Genomic DNA, 22,115 nt, shown 5'->3' on the forward strand with positions numbered 1-22,115 from the left:
TATCCTGCAAGCCTTTAGAATTCGAAGAATTTCAGACTCAGGCTTTCTCTCCTCAATCTCTATTGGGTTCCCCCTGCCTTTCCAACATCCTCCCATCTCCCCAGTGGTTCTCTCGGTCCAGGGAAGTAAGGCCTCCACTCTCATGGGAGTAACCACAACAGCTCTTTATGTATATGTGCTATAAACAAGACTTTTAAAAATTATTTATTCATGAGAGACTCAGAGAGAGGCAGAGACATAGGCAGAGGGAGAAGCAGGCTCCCTGCTGGGAGTCTGACGAGGGTCTCGATCCCAGGATCCCAGGATCATGACCTGAGCTGAAGGCAGACACTCAACCGCTGAGCCACCCAGACAGCCCAAGACTGTTGCTTTTAAACCTATAAAAATTATAAGATGTATCATAAACAGGGAAGTGTAAATGATGTATGCCAACAGTTTTAAAGAAGAAACAAGTAGTCACTTGACCAGCGTATCTGAAGCCCTGCTGCCTCTGCTTGGTCACGTCCCTGCTCCTGCCCAGCACAGAGGGAACCATTCTAGTGATTTCTCCTAATCTTCCTCTGGCTTCTCTTTAGAGTTTTATGGCATGTGTTTATGCCTAACCCCAAGCTGCCCAGTTGTTCTATCCCAGAAGCTTGTAATGGGGTGAGGGACGTTTGGGAGAGTCCGTGATCAAGCTCTGAGATTCCATAAATTTAGGGTCAGGTTTGATGTCTCAGCAAATTCAATGGCTCTGACAAGCCAGAGCTGCTTGGGTGCAGAAATCCTGAATAAATGGGTGAAGACAGCCAACAAAGAACAAGAAAATGGGGCTTGGCAGATAAAAAGAATCTGACAAGACACCAGGTGGTGGGGGTGGGGAGAGAGAGAGAGGAATCCCCAATACTAGAGCCTTTAAGAACACTGGTGATTTGTTTTTGAGAGGGAGAGGGAGAGGGAGAAGGAGGCTCCTCGCTGAGCAGGGAGCCCAACAGGGGGCTCGATCCCAGGACCCTGAGATCATGACCTGAGCTGAAGGCAGACACTTCACCCACTAAGCCCCCAGAGGCCCCCCAGGTTCCTCTCTTATTTATACACCTGGACATTCCTCTTTTGGCCAACAGAGCCCTATGGGGTCCACACCAAACCTCCGCACCGGAGCTCAGCCTTCACAATGGAAGGTCCTTGACTGACTTTTGCCACCAGAGATCCTCTGATACAGCGGCTGGCCTGGGCACACCATGGGGATGGTGGGCATGATCTGGCTCTGCATTTGGAAGCCTTACTCCGTTCTAACATGGGATAAGGCTGGCACTTTGAGGATCATCTCCATCTCCATCTCCATCTGCGACCACACTGGCTGTCCCCCCTCCCCCCACAAGGGCCCGCTGTGCCATTGACCAGCCACACGACCGCAACCTGCTGAATTATCTGCCCAGCTTTCCGAGCCTCTCCCTCTGTCACCAGGGGAAACAGAACCACAGATATTCCATCTCAGAGGCCCGCTGGGAGCATTGCATGAGGTCGTGCGTGAAAGCGGCTAGTAAGGTGGCAGGTAGACCACAAAGGCTCAGCGTGCGTCACGTCCCTTGTCTTTCCCAGCAAGAATTCTCACTTGTGCACAAAGTTTTACAGCGTAGCCCCATAGATGTACTTCCTCTTCCTTATGATTACCTTAGCCTATCTCAGTATTATTATTATCCTTATTATTTTCTTCTCTCTAGCTTGCTTCATTGTAAGAATACAGTGTATAATACAGATTATGTACAAAGTATGTGTTAATTGACTTAATCGGTGAGGCTTTCAGGTCAACAGTAGGCTATTCGTGGTTAAGTCTGGGGGGAGTCAGGCACCTGGGTGGCTCAGCAGTTGAGCATCTGCCTTGGGCTCAGGGTGTGATCCCTGGGTCCTGGGATCGAGTCCCATATGGGCTCCCTGCAGGGAGCCTGCTTCTTCCTCTGCCTGTGTCTCTGCCTCTCTCTCTGGGTCTCTTGTGCATAAATAAATAAAATCTTAAAAAAAAAGTCTGGGGGAGTCAAGAGATATATGTAGATTTTTGGGTCTGTGGGGTCAATGCCCCCAATCCCTGTGTTGTTCAAGAGCCTACTATACAAAGAAAGACCATGTTGCTTGCAAAATGTCTTGTAATGTTTTCATTTTCAGTGGGGAAACCACCCTTCCCCAATCTGTCCACCAAAAGCACCCTGCCTCTCCCGCCCTAGGATGGGCACATGGTCTAGGCCTGGGTGATCAGACACAGGGTGGTGATTTCAGTAAGGTGATGTGGCCCTGCGGATGTCAGCACCTTAGTCTGAACTATTGGGAAAGAGTAATCTCTATTTAGGTTTCAAGCAGGTAGGGTGTGAGCCTGGAGCTGTTGGTGTCTATCTTGTCCTGATGAAGGGGTGAGTCTGTTGAGAGTGAAGCTCACCAGTGGAATATGCTTCTGAGAGATGGAAAACACACACACACACACACACACACACACACACACACACACACACCCAGAAACAAGCAAAAAGACTGAATCCTGGTGGCATGGCACCATTTGGTTGCCTGGATCTAGCCATGCCTGAAATAGGATTTCCAGTTACTTAGGTGAGTAGATGTTTGAGTTGACTTTATGCCACATGTAACCCCCAAAGTCATTACTGGACTCTCAAGGATTCAAAGTAGTAATGAAGATAAAAGGCCCAGGACAACCAGGGTGGCTCACTTTGGCTCTTGTGTCTCCATCAGCCTGTCAATTATTCTCAAGTTGGAGAAGACCATCTGATTTCAGGAAGAGTGAGGGAGGCCGAGTGGCCGCTGGTGAGGCTCTTCCTGGCTCAGGAGACCATATCTGCCTGGTTGCTGCTGGGTGGCTGCCCTGGGGTCCATCCTCCTGCCCTGGACCCGGCCTGCCATGCTGATGGGCTGCTCCTCTTCCAGGGCTCCAGGCCTGGTGTTTCTGACCCTCCATCCTCAGCCCTGCCCCTCACAGCCAACTCCTCTGCTGATGACACTGAACACATTTGCTCTGGAATATTCTGGAGGCCATAGCTGAACCGTGGAGGGCTTTGTTTTGGTGTCTGAAATCCCCACTAGAAATTTTGGAACAAGTAGGGCCCTCTGATTAGATGCTACTGAATCCTCTGATGACATACAGAACTAGTAGTTGTTGGGCTCAGGAAGCAAGCACACCTCCAGGGATGCTTGTGCCTCCTTGATAGATTGGCCTCTTTCCCTCTGGGTCTTGACTTTCCCCAGGGGCCTCACAGATGTCTTCTGGGCAGTGGCTGGCAAGCAAGATCCTTGGCTTGTAGCTCTAGTGTTCTGGTCTGTGTTTGGGTCAACATGTGGCATTCTCCCTGTGTGTCTGTCTTCACACGGCTTTCATCTTTTTTTTTTAATTATTTATTTATTCATAAGAGACCCAGAGAGAGAGGCAGAGACACAGGAAGAGGGAGAAGCAGGCTTCCTAGGGGGAGCCTGATGCAGGACTCGATCCCAGGACCCTGGGGTCACGCTCTGAGCCGAAGGCAGATGTTCAACCACTGAGCCACCCAGGCACCCCGGCTGTCGTCTTATAAGGACAAATGTCATGTTGATTTAGGAGTCTGACCTACCCGAATGTGACCTCATGTTAATTAGGTACATCTGCAATGACCCTATTTTCAAGCAAGGTCACATTTCTAAGGTGCTAGGACTGGAGAGGAGGGTAGGGGTGTTGGGTTAGGGCTTCAATATGTATTTTATGGGGAACCATAGATATCCCCACAACATGGGTATCACAGAGCAGCAGGGTGGGGGGTGTTTCACGGAGGGACTAGTTATAGAGAGGTGTCCAGGGTAAAGGGAGGCCAGCAAAAGATGATGACGCACCCAGGGCTTCATGAGCCAGGACCCGTGAACGCCCTGAGATCCAAGGGACCAGGAAAAGGAGCAGCTCCAGAGTGTAACCCAAGGGGACCCTCTCACGGGGTGGGGGTTGCATAAGTGACCTGGGTGGGGGTGTGAGGACCTGGGGGCCTTAATACAGCAGCCTCATCCCTTCCTGCCAGCTCACCTCCACGGTGGAGCCCCATCAGTAGCCACAACGACAGGGCCGGGGCTGCTGTCCACAAAGGTGGCCTCCTGGAGCGTGGACAGGGAGAGCGGCCAGGTCTGGAGGCTGTCGGCCCCCCGCCCCTCCCACGTGTCTCTCCCGTGCTGTCTTCCTGCAGCCACATTTTGCGAGGCCCCCATAGCTCTAAGTGACGCACCCTCAAAGTTTCTTGTGCTCCAAGAAGCGCCCAAATGTCAAGAGTGCTTCCCAGGGTATGTGGTCGCTTTTTGTCTCCGCTTACTTTTTTTTTTTTAAAGATGTTATTTATTCACGAGAGACACAGAGAGAGGAAGAGACAGGCAGAGGGAGAAGCAGGCTCCCTGCCAGGAGCCCGATGCGGGACTTGATCCCAGGACCCCCGGGGTGGGGGGTGTGCTCGCTGGAGACTGGGAACTGCGTGGGATTTTGCGGGATTACACCTGTGCGGGGCGGGGACTCCGCGCAAAGTACCTGCAGGATCGGCTCGGGCCCACAGTGACACCTGGTGGCCACTCCGCATAGCGCACGGCACTTGCCCCACTCCGCAGCTTATTACAATTGTTCCCCCTCTGGTGGAGAGACACTCCATCGCCAGAGGGCAGCAGGGCCCGCGTGGACTCAGGGGCATCTGAAAGGGAATCGGGGGCGTCCAGCCAGAGGGAGACCAAAGTACAGAGACAGAAAATTCAACTTTAGAGCATCTGGGGTGCCCCCAGCCAGTCCTCCTACAGGGCCCTGACCTCGTTGTCTGCAGGGCAACCAGTGGACAGGGGGACATCGGAGCAGACCCACCACACGGGAGGTCCTTCTTCCTGCCTCATCAATCCACGTGGCTTCTCTGGGGGAGTCCCAGGGTCTGAGGTCTGACCCCCGCTTTGGAGTCCCCCTGGCTCTGTGTGGTGTAGATGCTCCCTCCCTGTCCATCACGTCCCCACCTGCCATCTCTGTAGAACTCACTTAAAAGGAGGCAGAGCAGGTCAGGACCTGAAGCCTGGGTCTGGGTGGTGGCCAAGCTTAGCCGGGGGCGCAGCCCCGATGCGTCCCAGCACTGGCTGCCTGTGGCCCTGGCTCCCACGCTTCCTGTCCTGAAGCTGCATCTCTTGTCTCTGTCTCTGACCACAAGTCGGCTTTCAAGCATTTTCCTGCCCCCACGCCCCACCTGCAAGCACCCACTGGTACTGGCCTGAGCACCGCTCTAGCACCTGCTCCCCCACCTACAGTAACAAAATCCCCCCCCCCCCCCCCCCCCGCCAAGGACAGAAGACTGACTCTCAGCCTGCCTTGCCTGCTGCTTCGCTGACCCTCCTAAATTCTGACACCACATCCTGATCATCAACCTTACAGGGTGGGCTGGGTTCCACGGTGATCACGCGACTCTGGGCATTTTACTTTGTAGATTCTGGTTTAAACACAATTGTCAGGGTGCCTGGTGGGCTCAGAGGTTGAGCATCTGCCTTCAGCTCAGGGCATGATCCCAGGGTCCTGGGATCGAGTCCCACGTCGGGCTCCCTACATGGAGCCTGCTTCTCCCTCTGCCTGTGTCTCTGCCTCTCTCCCTGTGTCTCTGATGAATAAATAAAATCTTAAAAAAAACCCACCTGCTTATGTGTACAGTATATATGTCAATTTTGTAAATGGCTTGGGTCTGGGGTGAGGGGACACTTGGGCCCTCTTTCATCTCTAAATATTAGAAGAGTTTGCATCAAGAGTTACAATATTACTACAAAAAAAAAAAGTACCCTATATTTTCCAACATCCCAAGGATCATGAACTGTTTTGTGTAATAAAAACGAGTTAGGGAGGTGCCTGCTAAGAAACAGAATGACGGTTTTAAATGCACAAAAAGGCTGCAATGAGGTAGATACCCCTGGCGTGCCTCAGAATCAACTCAGAAGTGTTTTAAAAACAGCTGTGCCCGGGCCCTGCTCTGACCAGTTAACTCCAGGAAAGAGGCAGGTTCAAATGTGCTGCCAGGAGCGAACGTCACAGCGCCCCTGTGCTGCTGACCCGGGGGCCGCTAGCCACGTGAGGCTGTTTAAAATTCACAGTGGCTCGAACGAGATATAATTGAGAATCCAGTCTCTCTGGCGCACAGGCCACATTTCTAGGGGTCAACAGGCACCTGTGGCTAGCAGCTGCCCTCGCGGACAATGCAGGTTCTAGAACATTTGCACCGTCACAGAGAGTTCTGTTTGGCAGGGCTGCCCAAGCGGGTTGCCAAGTCCTGCTCCTGTTGCTGGGGGCTGACCCCAGTGTGGTGTGAGTGTGGTATAAAGTGGAGGTGGTTTTTTTTCTAAGTTTCTGAGCGGGCTGATGGCTAAAGTGTGTGTATGCATGTGTGTGTGTGTGTATGTGTGCATGCATGTGTGTGCATGCCTGTGTGCGTGCATGTGTATGCATGTGTGTACATGTGCATGTGTGCATACAAGTGTGTGCATGCATGTGTGTGTGTCTATGCGGGGTCAGACCCATTATGGTACCTGTTTTTCTTCTGCTCTGTGTCACCCTACAGAGTCAAGAAGCTTCTGGATGCGTGTCCTGGGAATGTCCAGTGGGAGGCACCCAGGGGCCCTTGCAGAGACAGGCTGGTGTTGGGGCATCTCCCATAGGCAGGGGTAGGTCAGGGATGTAGCTTATGCTGGGCCCCAGAGTTAGAGGACAGGGGACCTGCACCTTGCCAGAAAACCTTTATTCCCCTCGAATTGACCCGTGTGGCCCCCAGCACCTAGCCCTCCTCTGGGACATTGAGTTTCTCCTTCACCCCACAGGCCACCACGGCGAAAAAGAACTCTGGGAAGAAGGTGCGGATGTACACGGCGGCTTTGGGGATGGGGTTGGCCATGAAGACCTCCTGCTTCTTCCGTCTCACAGTGCGCATCACCTCCTCGGCCACGTCCACAGGGTGCACCCCGTAGGTCAGCTTCCTGAAAAAGACTAAAAAGCCCCCAGGAGGGGCGGGGGTTATAGCCTCTGGGTGCCCTAAGACTGGGAAGGGGGAGCCTGGTCTGGAGTCATGGGCTTCCAGGGACCTTGAGAACCCGGTGGTGACACTCTTCACCACCCCCCGTGACTCAGTTTCTTCATCCGTGAAGTGGACATAGTTTCCTGCCCTATTAATTTCGGGGTAGGGATGGGTTGTGAGCCATTGCAAGCAGGAGAAAGAGCTCAAGCCAGAAGGTGCCAGATGAATTAAGGAGCTATGTTTACAGCTATCGTGAAGCTACAACCTCCTGCCCACATCTTGGTCCATCTCGCCTCCCTGGTGTATACAGGGCCTCGAGCAGGGTGCAGCAGCTCCCTGTTCAGAGCCTTCTGGAACAGCAGTAATAATCCGGTGCATCTATAGAGCGCTTGCTGTGTGCCTGGCGAGGCAGGCACTATAGTCATTCCTCACTGCCTAAAGAGAAACTGAGGCACAGAGCTCACAACGAATTGCCTGTGTTGGAACACTGAGCATCCAACCGAGGCCGGCTTCAAGTATAGGGAAGCCGGTGCCAGACTCTCAGCATCTACTTGGTGCTGCCTCCCAGGGAAAAGTCGGGGGCAGGGGTAGGAAGGTCTGGAAGATCAGATCTGGCTGTTCCTCAGGGGAAACTGAGACCCCAGGACAGGCAGTGACGCGGCCAAGGTCACAGAGCCTGTGAGTGACGGAGCCCAGATGGGCCTTCGTCTGCTGGATGTGGGTTAGGATTCCCCGCTCCCCCGGTGCCTCAGGACTGCAGTATGGGGGGCCCCTCCCTGCTGTTGGCCAGGTGGGGGGCCACCCCCAGTCTCAGGCTTCAGGAAGCGGCCCCCAGGCTGCCCCCTTCCTGGGACCTGCACCTCCAGCCTCCCTGGGAAAGCTCACATTTCCAGATGGAGGCCTCCCAGTTTCCTTGGCCTGGATCAACGTGGTACGACCGGATGAAAGTGGGGCTCACGGTGCTGACAACCACGTCGTATTCCTCTACCTCGGCCCGGAGGCAGTCGAAGAAGCCCAGTGCGGCGTGCTTGGAGGCAGCGTCTGGAGGCAACAGTCGGGGGTCGGTGGGGGGCCCGGCCCTGCACCCCGGCAGGAGCACTGCCACAGAGGCCTGCGCACACGCTCCCACCAGCTCAGCTGGAAGAGGACTCTCATGTAGCCCAGCCCTGCCCCCACTCCACAGAGGAGGACACGGAGCCCTGGGGTAGTGGTGGATCGAGGCACAGCTGGGGTCTGCTTCGGCTCAGCCACCCACCTGTCCACTGCGGGGCCTTGGGCAAATTGCTTTACCTGTCTGAGGCTCAGTTTTCTTTCTTTCTTTTTTTAAGATTTTATTCATTTTATTCGTGAGAGAGACACACACACACACAGAGGCAGAGACACAGGCAGAGGGGAAGCAGGCTTCCTGCTGGGAGCCCAACGTGGGACTGGATCCCAGGACCCTGGGGTCATCCCCTGAGCCGAAGGCAGATGCTCAACCACTGAGCCACATAGGCGCCCCGAGGCTCAGTTTTCTTATATATAAAATGGGGATAATATCCCCCTTGGCAGGTGGTGGTAAAGATGGATAGAAGATGCCCAGCCCAGGCATGAGTTCCCATTCCTTCCCAGTAGAGCTGGTACCAAGTTATTTCTCCAGGGTCCCAGGGCCAGCTCGATACCCTGGTGAGCCCGGAGCAGGTCTCCCCTCCCACCTCCTGGCCTTTTTTGCTGTGGGGTCCTGTCCATCTGAGCTGCTCACCAAATTCACTGCAAATGGATAAAGTCATCGGTTGGGAAAGCAAGAACCTTTTCAGGGATTTCAAAAAGAGTAGAGTGGACATTCCTTAGAGCTTGTGGGTGGGTGGGGGAGTTAGAGCCACCACTGGGGTATGATGAACCCTAACTTCCTTCCCATTTCAGGGGTGTCCGTCTGGGAGGGATTGTTGGTGTTCAGACAGGGCAGGCCCTGACCGCCTGTGGGGACGTGAGCCTCTGGGGCTGAGGAACGCAGAGTCCCATGGGTGCTCAGAAGTAGGAACTGAAGGGATGAAAGAAAAACCAATAGACCAGCTCACCTGTGGACGCCACCCCCACCCCATAACTGCATGCCTAGTGCTAGACACAGCCTCCCCTGTCTTATAAGACATAGACATAATGTTTCTGTCATAACAACTTACAAGCTGTCCGGAATGGGATTCCAAGCTTCCCTTGGATGTTATTCACTAACACAATCTGGCCTGTCCTCCGGGAGATCATGTCGGGAAGCAAGGCTGGAAAGCACAGGACAGTGGGTCATGGTTACGCGTTGCGGACCGAGCAGGCAGACAGCCTGCTCCAGATCCCCTTCATCATGCAGGACCCCTGGAAATCTGATTACAGCAGGACAGGTGGACAGGAACAGGGACACCCTTACTCCCGTATTTCCTAAGAGCAGGCTGGACCCCATTACTGGTGATTTCGGGGTGATTTTCAGCGACAGCCTACCGCCCCCCCCCCCCCCCCGCCGTGTACAGAAGTGACAGGGATCTCAGTGGTGAGATAGGTCCTAGATCACCCCATTCCGATTCCCCTCTCTGGGTCCTTATGTGTCTTTAACACCTCTCTTGAAGGCGTGAATCTTTTAACCAAGAGAGGAAAGGCCCCAGCCCTGCATCTTGGGGGAAACTGCTACTTTGTTCTATTGTCAAGGACCTTCTATTTATTGAGAGGGAGAAGGGTTTTTAATTTATGGCAATGTGATAAAGATTTCCCCTAAAAATGAATGACTTTGGAAATACAGAAATTCAGAGAATGGAATAAATCACAGTACATGCAGGTGGAATGGAGATACAACAACAAAAAAAATCAAAGAATGACTTTGACGTAGAGCCTGTTACAGATGGGCAAACCAAGGCCCAGAGCTAGTGACTCTAGCAAGAGTCTCTTAGCAAATTGGAGGTCCCAACCAGGAAAGTAAACCAGCCCTGGCTTTCCCCCTGCTATCCCCTTTATCCCTCATTTGGATGCTGATGAACCCTGAAGGCTGCCTGATGTGCGTTAGAGGAAACCATTATCTCTGGGGCATCATTTCAGAAGCTCTGGAAAGTCATCTTTCTGCTTCAGATACCTATCCCTTCCTCTGTCCTGCTGCCCCAAACCTCACTATCCTGGAGATTGTGGCTGTTTACAAGGCAGCTCTAAGACCATGCTTCCAGGGTTCCTCACATTTGAAGCTCAGAAGTTCTCCAGGTATATATATCTCCTCCCTTTTGCGGTTCTGCTTTAACAAACTTTTGCGGGGGGTGGGTAGCTTCAACTCTCAATTCCATTCCCTGTCATCTCCAGCCCCACCTCCCATGTTCTAGACCTGCATTTGAACTTGGCGGTGGGGTCTTTCCACATAAGAGCTGCCATTTTACCCTTTTTTACCCATTCTGCTCTCCCTGGTCCTGCAAAGGGAAGGACACTACACTGGGCCTCTTGTAGTTTGGGGATAAATCTTTTTCTTTTTTATTTCTGAGGACAGGATCTCTATCCTTGACCAACTGACATGGGTGGGAACAGATCAAAGGCCATGTCGATATATCAAAATGTATGTGAAGCATGAAGACAATGGTCCAATATGTGGGATGGGATTGGAGGGGAAGCCATGGAAATGAGTAGGAAGAGGGGATAAAGGGCAGGGCTTGGGTGGGAAGGAAGGCACCCCAAATAGGGAGGCTGGAATATACTAGCAAGATACTTCCAAAATCCCTTTTTTCTTATTAACATTTATAGCCAGAATGTTGAAAGCTTTCACCAAATAAATAGGAATATTCCCGAGGGGGACTAGAGACTGCATCCAGAATTGGGTGACTGTCTGATCATGTAACATAGCCCTCTCTAGCAGCTGGTCGCCCAGAAATCTGCAGGAAGGTCAAACTCACGAGACCTTTGGTCAGCGTGATAGGCCCAAAGTAATTGGCATCCATGATCTTCTTGTCGAGCTCTAGAGAAATCTTATGGGCAGGCCCCTTGACCTTCATGCTGGCGTTGTTGATGAGGATGTCCACACAGCCGTAACAGTCCAGGACCTCTTTGGCCACGTCCTGGACACAGCTGATGTCCGAGAGGTCCAAGAGGACCAGCTTTGGGGTAAATGTCTGCTGAACCAATGAGAGAGTCAAGGTTGTGTGTGGGAAGACCTCTGTCACAGATCCTGGGGGCCCTCAATCTGAGAGCCACCCCTTTTTGGAATTCAGAATTCATGGAATGACTTCAAGATAGAGATGAAGAAGAAAAAGTAGAAATGGTTCTGGGAGGAAGGAAGCGGATGGGGAGTCCATTCGTGGTACCACAGCTACCCCAGGAATCCAAACATGCAAAAATGCAGTAATAAGTCTGAATTGTCAGCCAAAGGGGCCAGAATTGATCAATCCAGATGAAAATCACCCTTTACAGGGGAGGCCGAGCATGGATTCCAACGGTGATGTTATGAAGTATTTATGAGCTCCTTTTTGTAAATGGCTTTCCAAACAGGCCTAGGAGCCCCAGGGGAATCCTTCACTATGCTCTGTAGCCACATTTTGTTTTTTGACCAAAACCGTACCCTCCAAAATATCAGAAAGGGAGACAGAGCATAAAGACTCCTAACTCTGGGAAACGAACTAGGGGTGGTGGAAGGGGAGGAGGGTGGGGGCTGGGGGTGAATGGGTGACGGGCACTGAGGGGGGCACTTGATGGGATGAGCACTGGGTGTTACTCTGTATGTTGGCAAATTGAACACCAATAAAAAATAAATGTATTATTAAAAAAATCGTACCCTCCACACAATATTTTTGGAGCACCATCTATGTGCCAGGCATTGTGTTCAGTCCTAAATATTCAATTGCCATTGAGACTCTCACAGTCTAGAGCAGGGAACAGGTTGGAAAAGTCATGATACCATGTGATAAATGCAATTCCAGTGTTTGACAAACATTAGTCCTGATAAGAGGGTTCCCTGGTCAAAGTGTTTAGGAAACACAGACTCTTACACATCCTTCTTGGGGATACACAATGCACATGAGTATATCAAAGGCTCTGAAAAGTCCTGCAGTAAAGGAACCCACCAGACAAGCTTGGCTATCCTCAGTATTTCCCACACAATTGACCTCAGAACCTCGTTTTAAATGATTACCTGATAACATCCCCCCAAAACATAACCTGAATGCTGAGTTGTCCCATCTGTTCCATCTTCTCAAATACCAGACTTCGTTGTGAATTATTTTGGGCTGTTTCCAAAAACTAATTCAACAACCTCAAGGGAGAATTAAACACAACAAACCCAAAATGTCAAGAGAGCTCCAAAGGCAATTCTCTAAACAAGGCTCCAGAAACTCTTTGAAACCTGCCACCTCCAGGAAAACGTTCACCTCCCAGTGACTTCATCGAAAGTGACTTCACTTCCCTGACTTGTTTGAAGGGAATATCATTTGAGGGATGATTTTATTTTAAAGATTTTATTTTTAAGTAATCTCTCCACCCAACATGGGGCTCAAACTCACAACCCCAAGATCAAGAGTCGCACGCTCCACCAACTGAGCCAGCCAGGCACCCCTGATATATTACTTTTTAAAAATCAGCCGTAAGGGCTTATAATCATGCCCGTACCTGTGCCATGCGCTAGTGTCTGGATCTGCTTTGGCTCTGACTTAAATACATAGGGGGTGGGGAGGATGAGTTGCCAGGGAGCAAGTTCCTGGCATGGAGAATGGTCAAGATAAGCCAGCCCTTGCCTGTGTCAAGATGAGTGAGAGCCCTGCCTCCCATTCCCCCAAAGCAAGCACCAAATCTCACCCACATAGCCCAAGCGCTGCTAAGGGAGCCCAGGAGCTCCCCCAGCCACCTGCCAGGAGGTCTTACCTTGCTGGGGTCGGCCACACTGATGAGGGCATCATACAGGATCTGTAGCCTCTCCCAGTTCTTCCCACACAGCACCAGCCTTGCCCCACCAGTATGGAACACCCGAGCGCACTCTGTGGGGAGAAGAGAGAGGGCGGGGTGCACCGTGAGGATGGAGCCCCGGATGATGAGCCTCCATCATACAAATTCAAGATTTCAAAGAACTCAAAAGTCCTAGGGCCACAGGGTCCCTACTTAGAGGTCATTTCATTCAACCTCCTCCCGGGGCTTGAACTTTTTTTTTGTCATTTCCAGCCTCCGCGTGGTTACCTCCCATGAAGGGGATCAGGGTGGAGAGACATGACCCTTCCTTCCTGGGATGGTTCTGATTATTAGGATATTCTTCCTTAAGCTGGACAGAGGGATGATCCTGACCACCTAGCCCTCCAGGATCAAAGCCCTCAATATATCTTAATCTAAAGATATAGGAATCAGCCGTCGTGGATTTTTTCCTAATGTCACCCGTTTCCTGCACATTTTCTCTGTGGGTAGATACTCCATCCAGGGTTATTTTTATTTAAAAAGGAAAAAACAGGGATCCCTGGGTGGCGCAGCGGTTTGGCGCCTGCCTTTGGCCCAGGGCGCGATCCTGGAGACCTGGGATCGAATCCCACATTGGGCTCCCGGTGCTTGGAGCCTGCTTCTCCCTCTGCCTGTGTCTCTGCCTCTCTCTCTCTCTCTGTGACTATCATAAATAAATAAATAAATAAAAATAAAAAAAAAAGGAAAAAACAATAATTCTGCTTTGTGTCTAGTTAATTTTATTCTGAACCAAATTCCTGACTCACCCAACATAGGGCTTTCTCAACGGGGCAAAGGTTGGTAGACACCCAGTAGTCTCGTGTAGCAATAATACTGATATTTAAGAACAATAAAAGCTAATATATTTTGAGTGTTTACTTGTTCTAGGGACTGTTGAAAGAGATTTGCATATATTAGATCACTTAATTCCCATGGTGACCACATGAGGCCGTGTCTTGGGTGGTTTTCCCAGAAGCAAAATTAGAGGCAGGGACTCAGGCAGCCAGGTTTTATTGAGGGAATGCTCTTTAGAGGAAATCCATCCGGGAGTAAGGTTTCAGGGAAAATCTAGGTGTGGGTGGATCCAAGGAAGTTTCTGGAGTGTAAATGCAAATGCAGAGGTGTCCCACCTGGAGGTAAGAGGACCAGCCTTTTATTCACTTATGTCTACTGACTGTGGGTACAATAGGTGTGTGACTCCTGAGGAGGCAATGTCCACTGGTAGGGGGCCAAATGGGATGTGATCAGCAGGCATTGTGGGCAGGGGGTTGTAATATGAGGGGAGAGCAGTTGAGATGCTGGACCCTGTGGTCTCAGATAGGAGCAGGGGTGAGGGACAGATGGGAGGTCCCAGTGAGGTCTAGAAGCAGGTGTAATGTGTGTGATGAGAGCAGGGAGGAGGGAGGATGTGGACAGTTCTGCTGACCAAGGGAAACCAAAACCAAGAAATAAAGGTGTTAAAAATGTCACCTTGAGTTGTTGGGACCACAGGGCAGGGACGATTTCTCTAAATATAGGTGCTTTGTTGAGAAAGAGGGTGTCCATGACCATTCTGGATGGTGGAAATCAATGAAGATGTTAATCCATCTCCAAGTGAATTTGATGCAGTAAATCAAGATCCCAACATGTCTTGGAAAGGGATGGAAAGATCCTAAACTTTACTTGGAATAGTTTACAAACCTTATTTGGAAGAATAAATGCATAAGAAAAGCAATGAACAGTTTGATGAACAAAAATAGGAATGGACCAACCATCAGTTATTAAAATACATGATAAAGCTACAGAAATTAAAGCAGCCTGTTTGTGGCTCAAGTATGGATAGAAAAAATAGAGCCAAGAATTCGTAAGAGTTTGGTGTATTTTAAAGTTAGCAGGATGAATCAATGGGTAAAGAACATACTACTGAAAAAGTGGAATTTTAAAAATAATGAAATAAAATGTGGTATTTGAACTCCTAACTAACTATTGGGGAGAATGTGATACTCTAAAATATATTAAACAGTTAAATGTCAAAACAGAGCCATAAAAGAACTAGAAGAAAGGAGAAATGACTTGCTTTAGAGAAAGATCTTAGAAGCCTGACCTCAAAGGAAAAAAGTCATAACAGAAAAGATCTATAGATTTTCTTATCCTTAAAAAAATCCTTTCCTTACAGCAGAAAACAGGAATGAAAATTAAGACCAAGACAACTTGAGGAAGTGTATTTATTTTTATTATTTTTAAAGATTTTTATTTACTTTAGAGAGAGAGAGAGAGCTCGAGTGCAAGTAGGGGTGGGGCAGAGGGAGAGAGAGAGACAGACAGACAGAGAGAGAGAGAATGTAAAGCAGACTTCGTGCTAAGCACAGAGCCTGTTGCAGGGCTCAATCCCAGGACCCTGAAATCATGACCTGAGCTGAAATCAAGAGTCAGACATCTAACCAAGTGAGCCACCCAGGCGCCCTGAGGAAATCTATTTAAAATATATATGTCAGGGGGCACCTGGGTGGCTCAGTGGTTGAGTGTCTGCCTTCTGCTTAGGTTGTGGTCCCAGGATCCTGGGATCGAGTCCCACATGGGGCTCCCCGCAGGGAGCCTGCTTCTCCTTCTGCCTGTGTCTCTGCCTCTCTCTGTGTGTCTCTCATGAATAAATGAATAAAATCTTTTTAAAAAATAAAATAAAATACATATGTCAGAAAAGGGCTAATTTACTTGATCTACAAAGACCTGTTATAAATCAATAAGAAAGCCAAACAAAGACCCCAGTGAAGAAGTTGGCTAGTGAGATGAGTAAGCAATTCATAAGAGAATCACAAAGAGCTGATTAATATATAGAAGGTGAGAGTTTGGTGCCAAGAACAAAGACATGCAGTTTAAAACAGAACGTTCATTCTCATCCATCAGATAATTGAAAACGAAATTCAGGGAGAGTCACACATTCCCTGCTGGTGGCAGTGTAAATTGCCACAATCTTTTGGAATAAAAATTGGATAGAATCCTTAAAGCCAAATATAGACTTTGACCGGGTTATTTCATTTATGAGGCATTTATTCTAAGAAGATAATTAAGAATGTCTGAGTGGACACAGTTATCACGTTGTCTATCTCGGTGCTATTATAACAGTAAAGAGGTGGAGATGGTTATAAATGTCCTATATTATGGGAGGCTGGTCAATGATGGTATTTATTGAATATTTCGAAGCCTTTAAAACTGATGTTGCAGAAACCGGTGTTTCCGTGCCATGCGCTGACTCTGTGTGTAATGAGATGTTAAATTGCACAGACGCACGTGTAACAGGGTTTTAAATGGAAAATTTGACCAGCGCACCGAGATCAAACAGATGTAAAATTCGGAAGTGCCCTGCCAACCCCAGATGCGTATTTTCAAAGGAAATCACTAAAACCCTGTTTTATGGAGTTCAATATTGTCTTATCCTCCAAATAGGACACAAATTGGACAAAGAAAAGGAGAGAGAGTGGCCTTTGAAGCAGGATTTGGGGAGAGAATTGAGATGTGGATTTTTGCCCTTTGTCTCCACTGGGACCATTCGAACAGCCTGCTGTTGGGTTCCCTGTGGCCGTGGAGCCAGGGGACGGGGTCTGAGTCCCACCTGCAAAATCCAACATGAGGAGGGGTGCCGCAGGTTTGCGCAGAGCAGAGCAGAGGAGGACCTGGCTGTCCCAGGGCATTTGCACTCCAAAACCCAGCCTCACAAGCTCGATGGAGGAGACATAAGCTGTGGGTTGCGTGGGAGCTGTTTTGAATTCTGCTGAGGTTCTGTCAACAGGGCAGTGGTGTTAGCTAATTAGAACCAACCACAAAGGCTTAGCTGTTGTTGCAGTGTCCAACCAGAGGGCACTCAAGATCCCAGGAAGGGGCAGAAGGGACCATGGGGCTGGCTAAAGCCAGAAGAGTCTGGATTTCAAGGGCAACTACCCGGCTGATGCATTCGTGGGACCGATCAATGAAAACACACTGCTTTTTACTCTGGGAGGTGCTGCTTTGAGAGCCAGCCCCGGTAACCTTACTTGTGGCAGATAATAAATGCCCTTTTTTTGCCGTCAACCTTGATTGGATCTTATTAAAACAGAGGGCCCAGGAGAAGTGCTTGCCCTTAAACCCCGGGACCGAAAGAGACTTGAGCAAGTGGAGTGTGCAGGCCTCGTGGAAATGGGGGCCGGATGTTCCCAGGGAGGGGCTCTGAAGGACCCGCAGAAGTGGCTGCAGAGAAAATGCCAGACTTGGTTTTAAACAGATGCCAGGCCATGAGCTTGAAGCCTCATGACAGTGTCAGCCAGATGAGGCTCCCTCCTGCTTTCCTTCTATTCCCTTCTGGCCCCCTGCTCCAGGCCCAGAAGAGTTCGAAAGAGGAACAAACTTTCTGACCCCTGGGTCTGGGTGAGTAGATGGAAGAGGGCATTAACCTCAATGAAAATCCACACGTTTTCTAATGCATTGGACCGGGCGTCCCAATTTCTAAATCGAAGGATTGATGGTGTGTCAGGGCACCTATCATGCCCAAAGGGTCTTATATAATCTAATAGTGATCAGAAAAGTCACGAGACTATTAGATTGCTTTTAAAAAATCGGGACACAGAGGAAGGGTTTTCTCTGCTGCATGAATTTCAGAGTGGGGTGGGCTGTCCTGCTGCTGCCCTGACTCCTGGGCCCAGAACATGGCACCCATCAGATGGTCACTGCTGACTACATGTATGAGCATTGTAAAGGAAACAGAAAGACGTGTTTCCAAGTGGGCAGGGTTCTAGGTGTGTTTTCTGTTCTTTTTACCTGAAAAAATGCTTTAAAAAAAAAGATTCATTTATTTGTTTATTTGACAGAGAAAGACAGCACAGGGAGCCCAATGCGGGTCTCAATCCCAGGACCCTGGGGATCAGGACCTGAGCCACAGGCAGATGCCTAACCGACTGAGCCACCCAGGCACCCCTACCTGAAAATCCTTTTTTTTTCTTTTTTAAGATTTTATTTATTTATTCATGAGAGACACACACAGAGAGAGAGAGGCAGAGACACAGGCAGAGGGAGAAGCAGGCTCCATGCAGGGAGCCCAATGCGGGACTTGATTCTGGGACTCTAGGATCACATCCTGAGTCGAAGGCAGATGCTAAACCACTGAGCCACCCAGGCTGCCCTGAAAATCCTTTTTAATATATTAGAGTTTATAATGGAATTCACCAAAAGAGACCACCTGGAGGTAGAAGGCCAGGCTGTGACTCCAAGCAATGACATTCTCATGGGGGTACTGGGTTCTCGGCATGGGTCTGCCCCTTGGTCCGTGCCCCGACCCCCAGAAAGGAGTATGCGGGGGTGTCACCCACTCATCCTCTACATCTACGCGCTGGGCGCGGGGGCTGGGGAGGGGCCCGTGGCCTTGGCCTCCTTGCAGAGGCAGCCAGGAGTGCTCTTGATCATCACCCACCCCCTCTTCTCTGCGAACACCTTGCCTCTCCCAGGTGGGCCCAGGAGGCTGGAGCCCAGTGGATGGTGCTACCCCTGCTTCGAGACAGCCAGCCTAAAGTCCCCCTCCCAAATAAGTCCTTCTAGCATATTCAGACATTCTTGGTCTGAATCTTGATCAGGTCGGCTCAGGAGCTGGGCTCAGTGTATCTCACGTCGGGCAGCTTGGCACCAAGCTTTTTCTTTTCCACGCAGCACACATAAGTTGAGGCCCGCCTTCCACGGTTCCTTGCCCTGCACTTGCCACCGCCTGACTTCGGGTGAAAGGATGACCTGGAGCCCCTGTTAAGAGGCCGATGATTGAGAAGCAAGCAGCCCAATTTGAGAAACACTTCAAGTTCAAGCACAGTGGTGAAGTATTTTGAGAGTCACTCTCGCTGTCGACAAGGTACAAAGTGACCTGATTCCCGATGGGGCCGAGCTGCGTGGGCTCCGGGCAGGGTTCTGGGGTCCTGATCCCTGTCTTATTGCTCCGGAAACCCGCGCTCCTGGCTGGGTTCACTCAGGTCCCAGGGGACGGGTGTGGGATGCGCTGGGGACCGTGTGTGGCCCGTGTCATCGGCGCCGTGCCCCTCACTTTATCCTGCCCCAGAACTGAGGAATGGGGCTGGGTGATCCTGCGATCCCTGCGCTCAGCGGCGGGTTCCAGCGAGGCGTTTATTTAAGGCCACCCATGCCTCACTTCTCAGGTTACTTCTGAATGTTTGGATTTACTTTTTTCTTTCTGCTTTGCATTGTTTTCCCAGAGTGGGTCCAGAAGACCCAGCACAACAGAACGGTGATGGGAGTCGTGACCGATACCAGGCCTCAATCCTTTGAAGATGCCACGTTGCCCCTGGGTTGTATTTCTCAGGTACCCGATTGGTGCAGTGTATCACTATGACCGAATGAGACTTTAAAAATAAATTTAAAGAGCTCCTGAAACAAATATACATCTCCCAGCGACAGGGAAGAAGGATGCAGGACTGGACAGCCTTCCGGACAGACGGGATCTGATCGAGGTTTTGTGGGACATTCCGCACAACCACAGCAGGAGGTCACCCTTTCCAGGCACCTGTGGATCGTGCACTGAGATGGGCCATATCCTGGGCCATAAAACACACCTCAGCAAATTTAAAAAGAATTGAAATTGTATGGGGGCACCTGAGTGGCTCAGTGGGTTAAGCATCTACCTCCAGCTCAGGTCATGATCCCGGGGTCGGGATCGAGCCCCGTGTTGGGGTCCCTGCTCCTCAGGGAGCCTGCCTCTCCATCTTCCTCTGCCCTTCCCCTTGCTTGTGCTCTCTTTCTCATGCTCATGCTCTCTCCAATAAATAAATAAAATCTTAAAAAGAAAAAGAATTGAAATCGTAGAGAATATGTTCTCTGATCATATTGGAATCTGGTCAGAAACAACGAGGCAAAGAGATGACCACATACATAGCCAAAGGAGTGCCTTTCTTCATAAGATGGTTGCTTTTAAAGGCACTTATTAAATAAACTTTTTTTGGGGGGAGGGAGTACATAGTCTATGCCAAGCTTTGAGCTAGGTGATGGGACACCAGGGTGAATAAATCACAGGCTGTACCTGGAGGGAGCTCATCTAGCGGACCAACTGAGAAACACACGCATACTGCCCGGTGTGAGGAGTGTGGTAACAGCGGAGTGTTTATAGGAGGAACTGTGGGACCCCAGAGGCCAGTTTTCTGGAGCCCCTCTGAGAAGAAGAAAGACTGTGCCCTGTCTGTGGCAGAGAAGGCTCCACAAGGAAGGGGGTCTCATGTTGGCAGCTGGTCTGATGCAACAGGGACAGGTTCTGTTGAAAGAACAGGTTTCCCCCAAAGACGGCCTCTGAGTGTCTGTAGGTGAGTGTCTCTGTTCTGTTGGCTCATGGCAACCACTTGTCCCTCTTGTCTCGTGTCTGGTCTGGTTGACAGAAGTGTGTGCCCTAGCTTGTCCTTGTAGAAGTTGAGGACTGTATCTCTCCTCCCTTTTGAGCCCTGAATCTAATGATGCAGGATGTCCTCCTTGGGAATTGCTCCTAGGACCCATGGAGGGACACACAGAGAACCCAGTTCATCTGTTTTGCTTTATTTTTTTATGTCACACGGTGAGCTTGAGTTAACCACCCACTGACATTGATCCTGTCTTCCGAAGCATGTGGATTGGCTCCCATTGGGAGACCCAAGGAATGAAGTTCTTAGAGAATCCCAAACAGGAGGTTACGAATGTTCTCATGATGGCAGCACCACGGGAATGGGTGCCAGCCCTTCCCTGAAGGTACCATGCTCACCTCAATACACAGCACGTAATGGACCCACCGGACACTTGTTGAATGTTTGGCCATGTGGGTTCTACATTCAATTAAAAATAACACAAACCACCACAAAAGGTGCCCCCAAATTATCCTGTAGGTGGCTGCACAACCATCATTAGGAGAGATAGAATTAGAATCTTAACAAACCTAAGGACACTGCCTGCCCTCATGTCTCCAGGAGAAAAGCCCCCTAAGACCATCTAATTCAAAGGCCACAAACATATGTACCTTCAAGGCCAGGAGGTAAGTGGTTGAACTAATTGGCCTGAGTGCAATACACTAGGGATGAGTGGGGTGTGTGGCGCACCAGAATGCACTTGTTCTGCCTAAATGTGTTCAGCATCATTATCACCACTATGCACACTTGGTGCTTCTACATGCTTTCCATCTATTCTTTTCTTCCTTCCTTCCTTCCTTCCTTCCTTCCTTCCTTCCTTCCTTCCTTCCTTCCTTCCTTCCTTCCACAACAACACCATGAGGTAAAGACTACTAGTAATTATCCTCACTTTCCTAGATGGGAAATCCAAAGCAGACAAGTACAGTCACCAGCTAGTAAGTGATGGAGCCCGGAACTCAATCCAGCGCCCAAGTCTGGGCTCATAGTTGGTATGCCGCCCCAGTGAAGGACTTTGCATTTCAACACTTCCAGAACCCGATGAAGGTGAAGCAAATCACATCTGCAGACCCCTTTTGGCTCCAAGGCTATGAGTTTGCAAGCCCGGCTATGCCAATCCCTTCATGTCTCAGGCGTGGGAGCTACAGCCCCCCAAAGACAAGACACTTGCTGGTTAATGACAGACCCTCGGAGAGGACACAGCGTTGATCCCCCTCCCGCTAGCAGGTTGGCCAGGTGGCCATCCTGCCACCTCTCGTCCTTCAGGTCGAGAAGCCGGCTTACCCTTGCCCAGTCCTGAGATGGCATCGGTGATCACCACCACTTTGTTCTGCACGGCTGACTTGGACCACAGCCGGGACACCTCTTGGTAGATGAAGAGGAGACCGCTGATTCCCAGGAGCAGCAGAGGCAGCATGAGCACGGCTGTGACTCCCATCTTGTTCTGGGGGAAACAGAGGGAAAATTCTCTGGCTTTGCAAAGAGACTCTGACGGGGACACCTGGCCCCAGGCTACAGGGTGCGTTCACCATGAGCCCATGTGTCTTCTCCAGGGAGCCAGGTCCTGTGCAAGCTGCTTCTGAGCTAAGCACCCAGCGAGCATGCTAATCCCCAAACGTTCAATGAATAGGAAATTACTCACGGTGTGTCCAAAAGCAAACGGAATCCGGGGCCTGCCCTCCCAGAGGTTAATTACAAATTTAATTAAAATGGGTCTGCATTTTTGGAAGGAAATCCATGTGTTAAGGCCACTTGCTCGGGCCCTAATGACTATTTATAGCTGTCAGTGCACTGAAGGGCTTTTCAGGGTAAATATAGTGTCTATTCTGATATTCAGGGA

At 50.2% G+C, this 22,115-nt stretch overlaps 1 protein-coding gene across 2 annotated transcripts; it reads right to left on the bottom strand.

Moving 5' to 3' along the window:
* Positions 1-6,717: 6,717 nt before the first annotated feature.
* Positions 6,718-22,052, bottom strand: DHRS7C (dehydrogenase/reductase 7C). 2 transcript variants are annotated; one of them, XM_041769946.1, is made up of 7 exons: positions 21,918-22,052; positions 21,560-21,719; positions 12,852-12,964; positions 10,900-11,110; positions 9,167-9,259; positions 7,893-8,048; positions 6,718-6,979 (listed from the first exon to the last, which is right to left on the bottom strand). In XM_041769946.1, exons 2-7 carry the CDS (start codon positions 21,711-21,713, stop codon positions 6,771-6,773), a joined length of 936 nt encoding a protein of 311 aa, XP_041625880.1. In that variant the 5' UTR covers positions 21,714-21,719; positions 21,918-22,052; the 3' UTR covers positions 6,718-6,770. The 2 variants fall into 2 exon arrangements, with proteins under 2 accessions (XP_041625880.1, XP_041625879.1); XM_041769945.1 differs by having other exon boundaries at positions 10,900-11,113.
* Between the last annotated feature and the right edge of the window lie 63 nt (positions 22,053-22,115).

Source organism: Vulpes lagopus, chromosome 10 (assembly GCF_018345385.1).
Source record: "Vulpes lagopus strain Blue_001 chromosome 10, ASM1834538v1, whole genome shotgun sequence".
Classification (NCBI taxonomy): Eukaryota; Metazoa; Chordata; class Mammalia; order Carnivora; family Canidae; genus Vulpes; species Vulpes lagopus.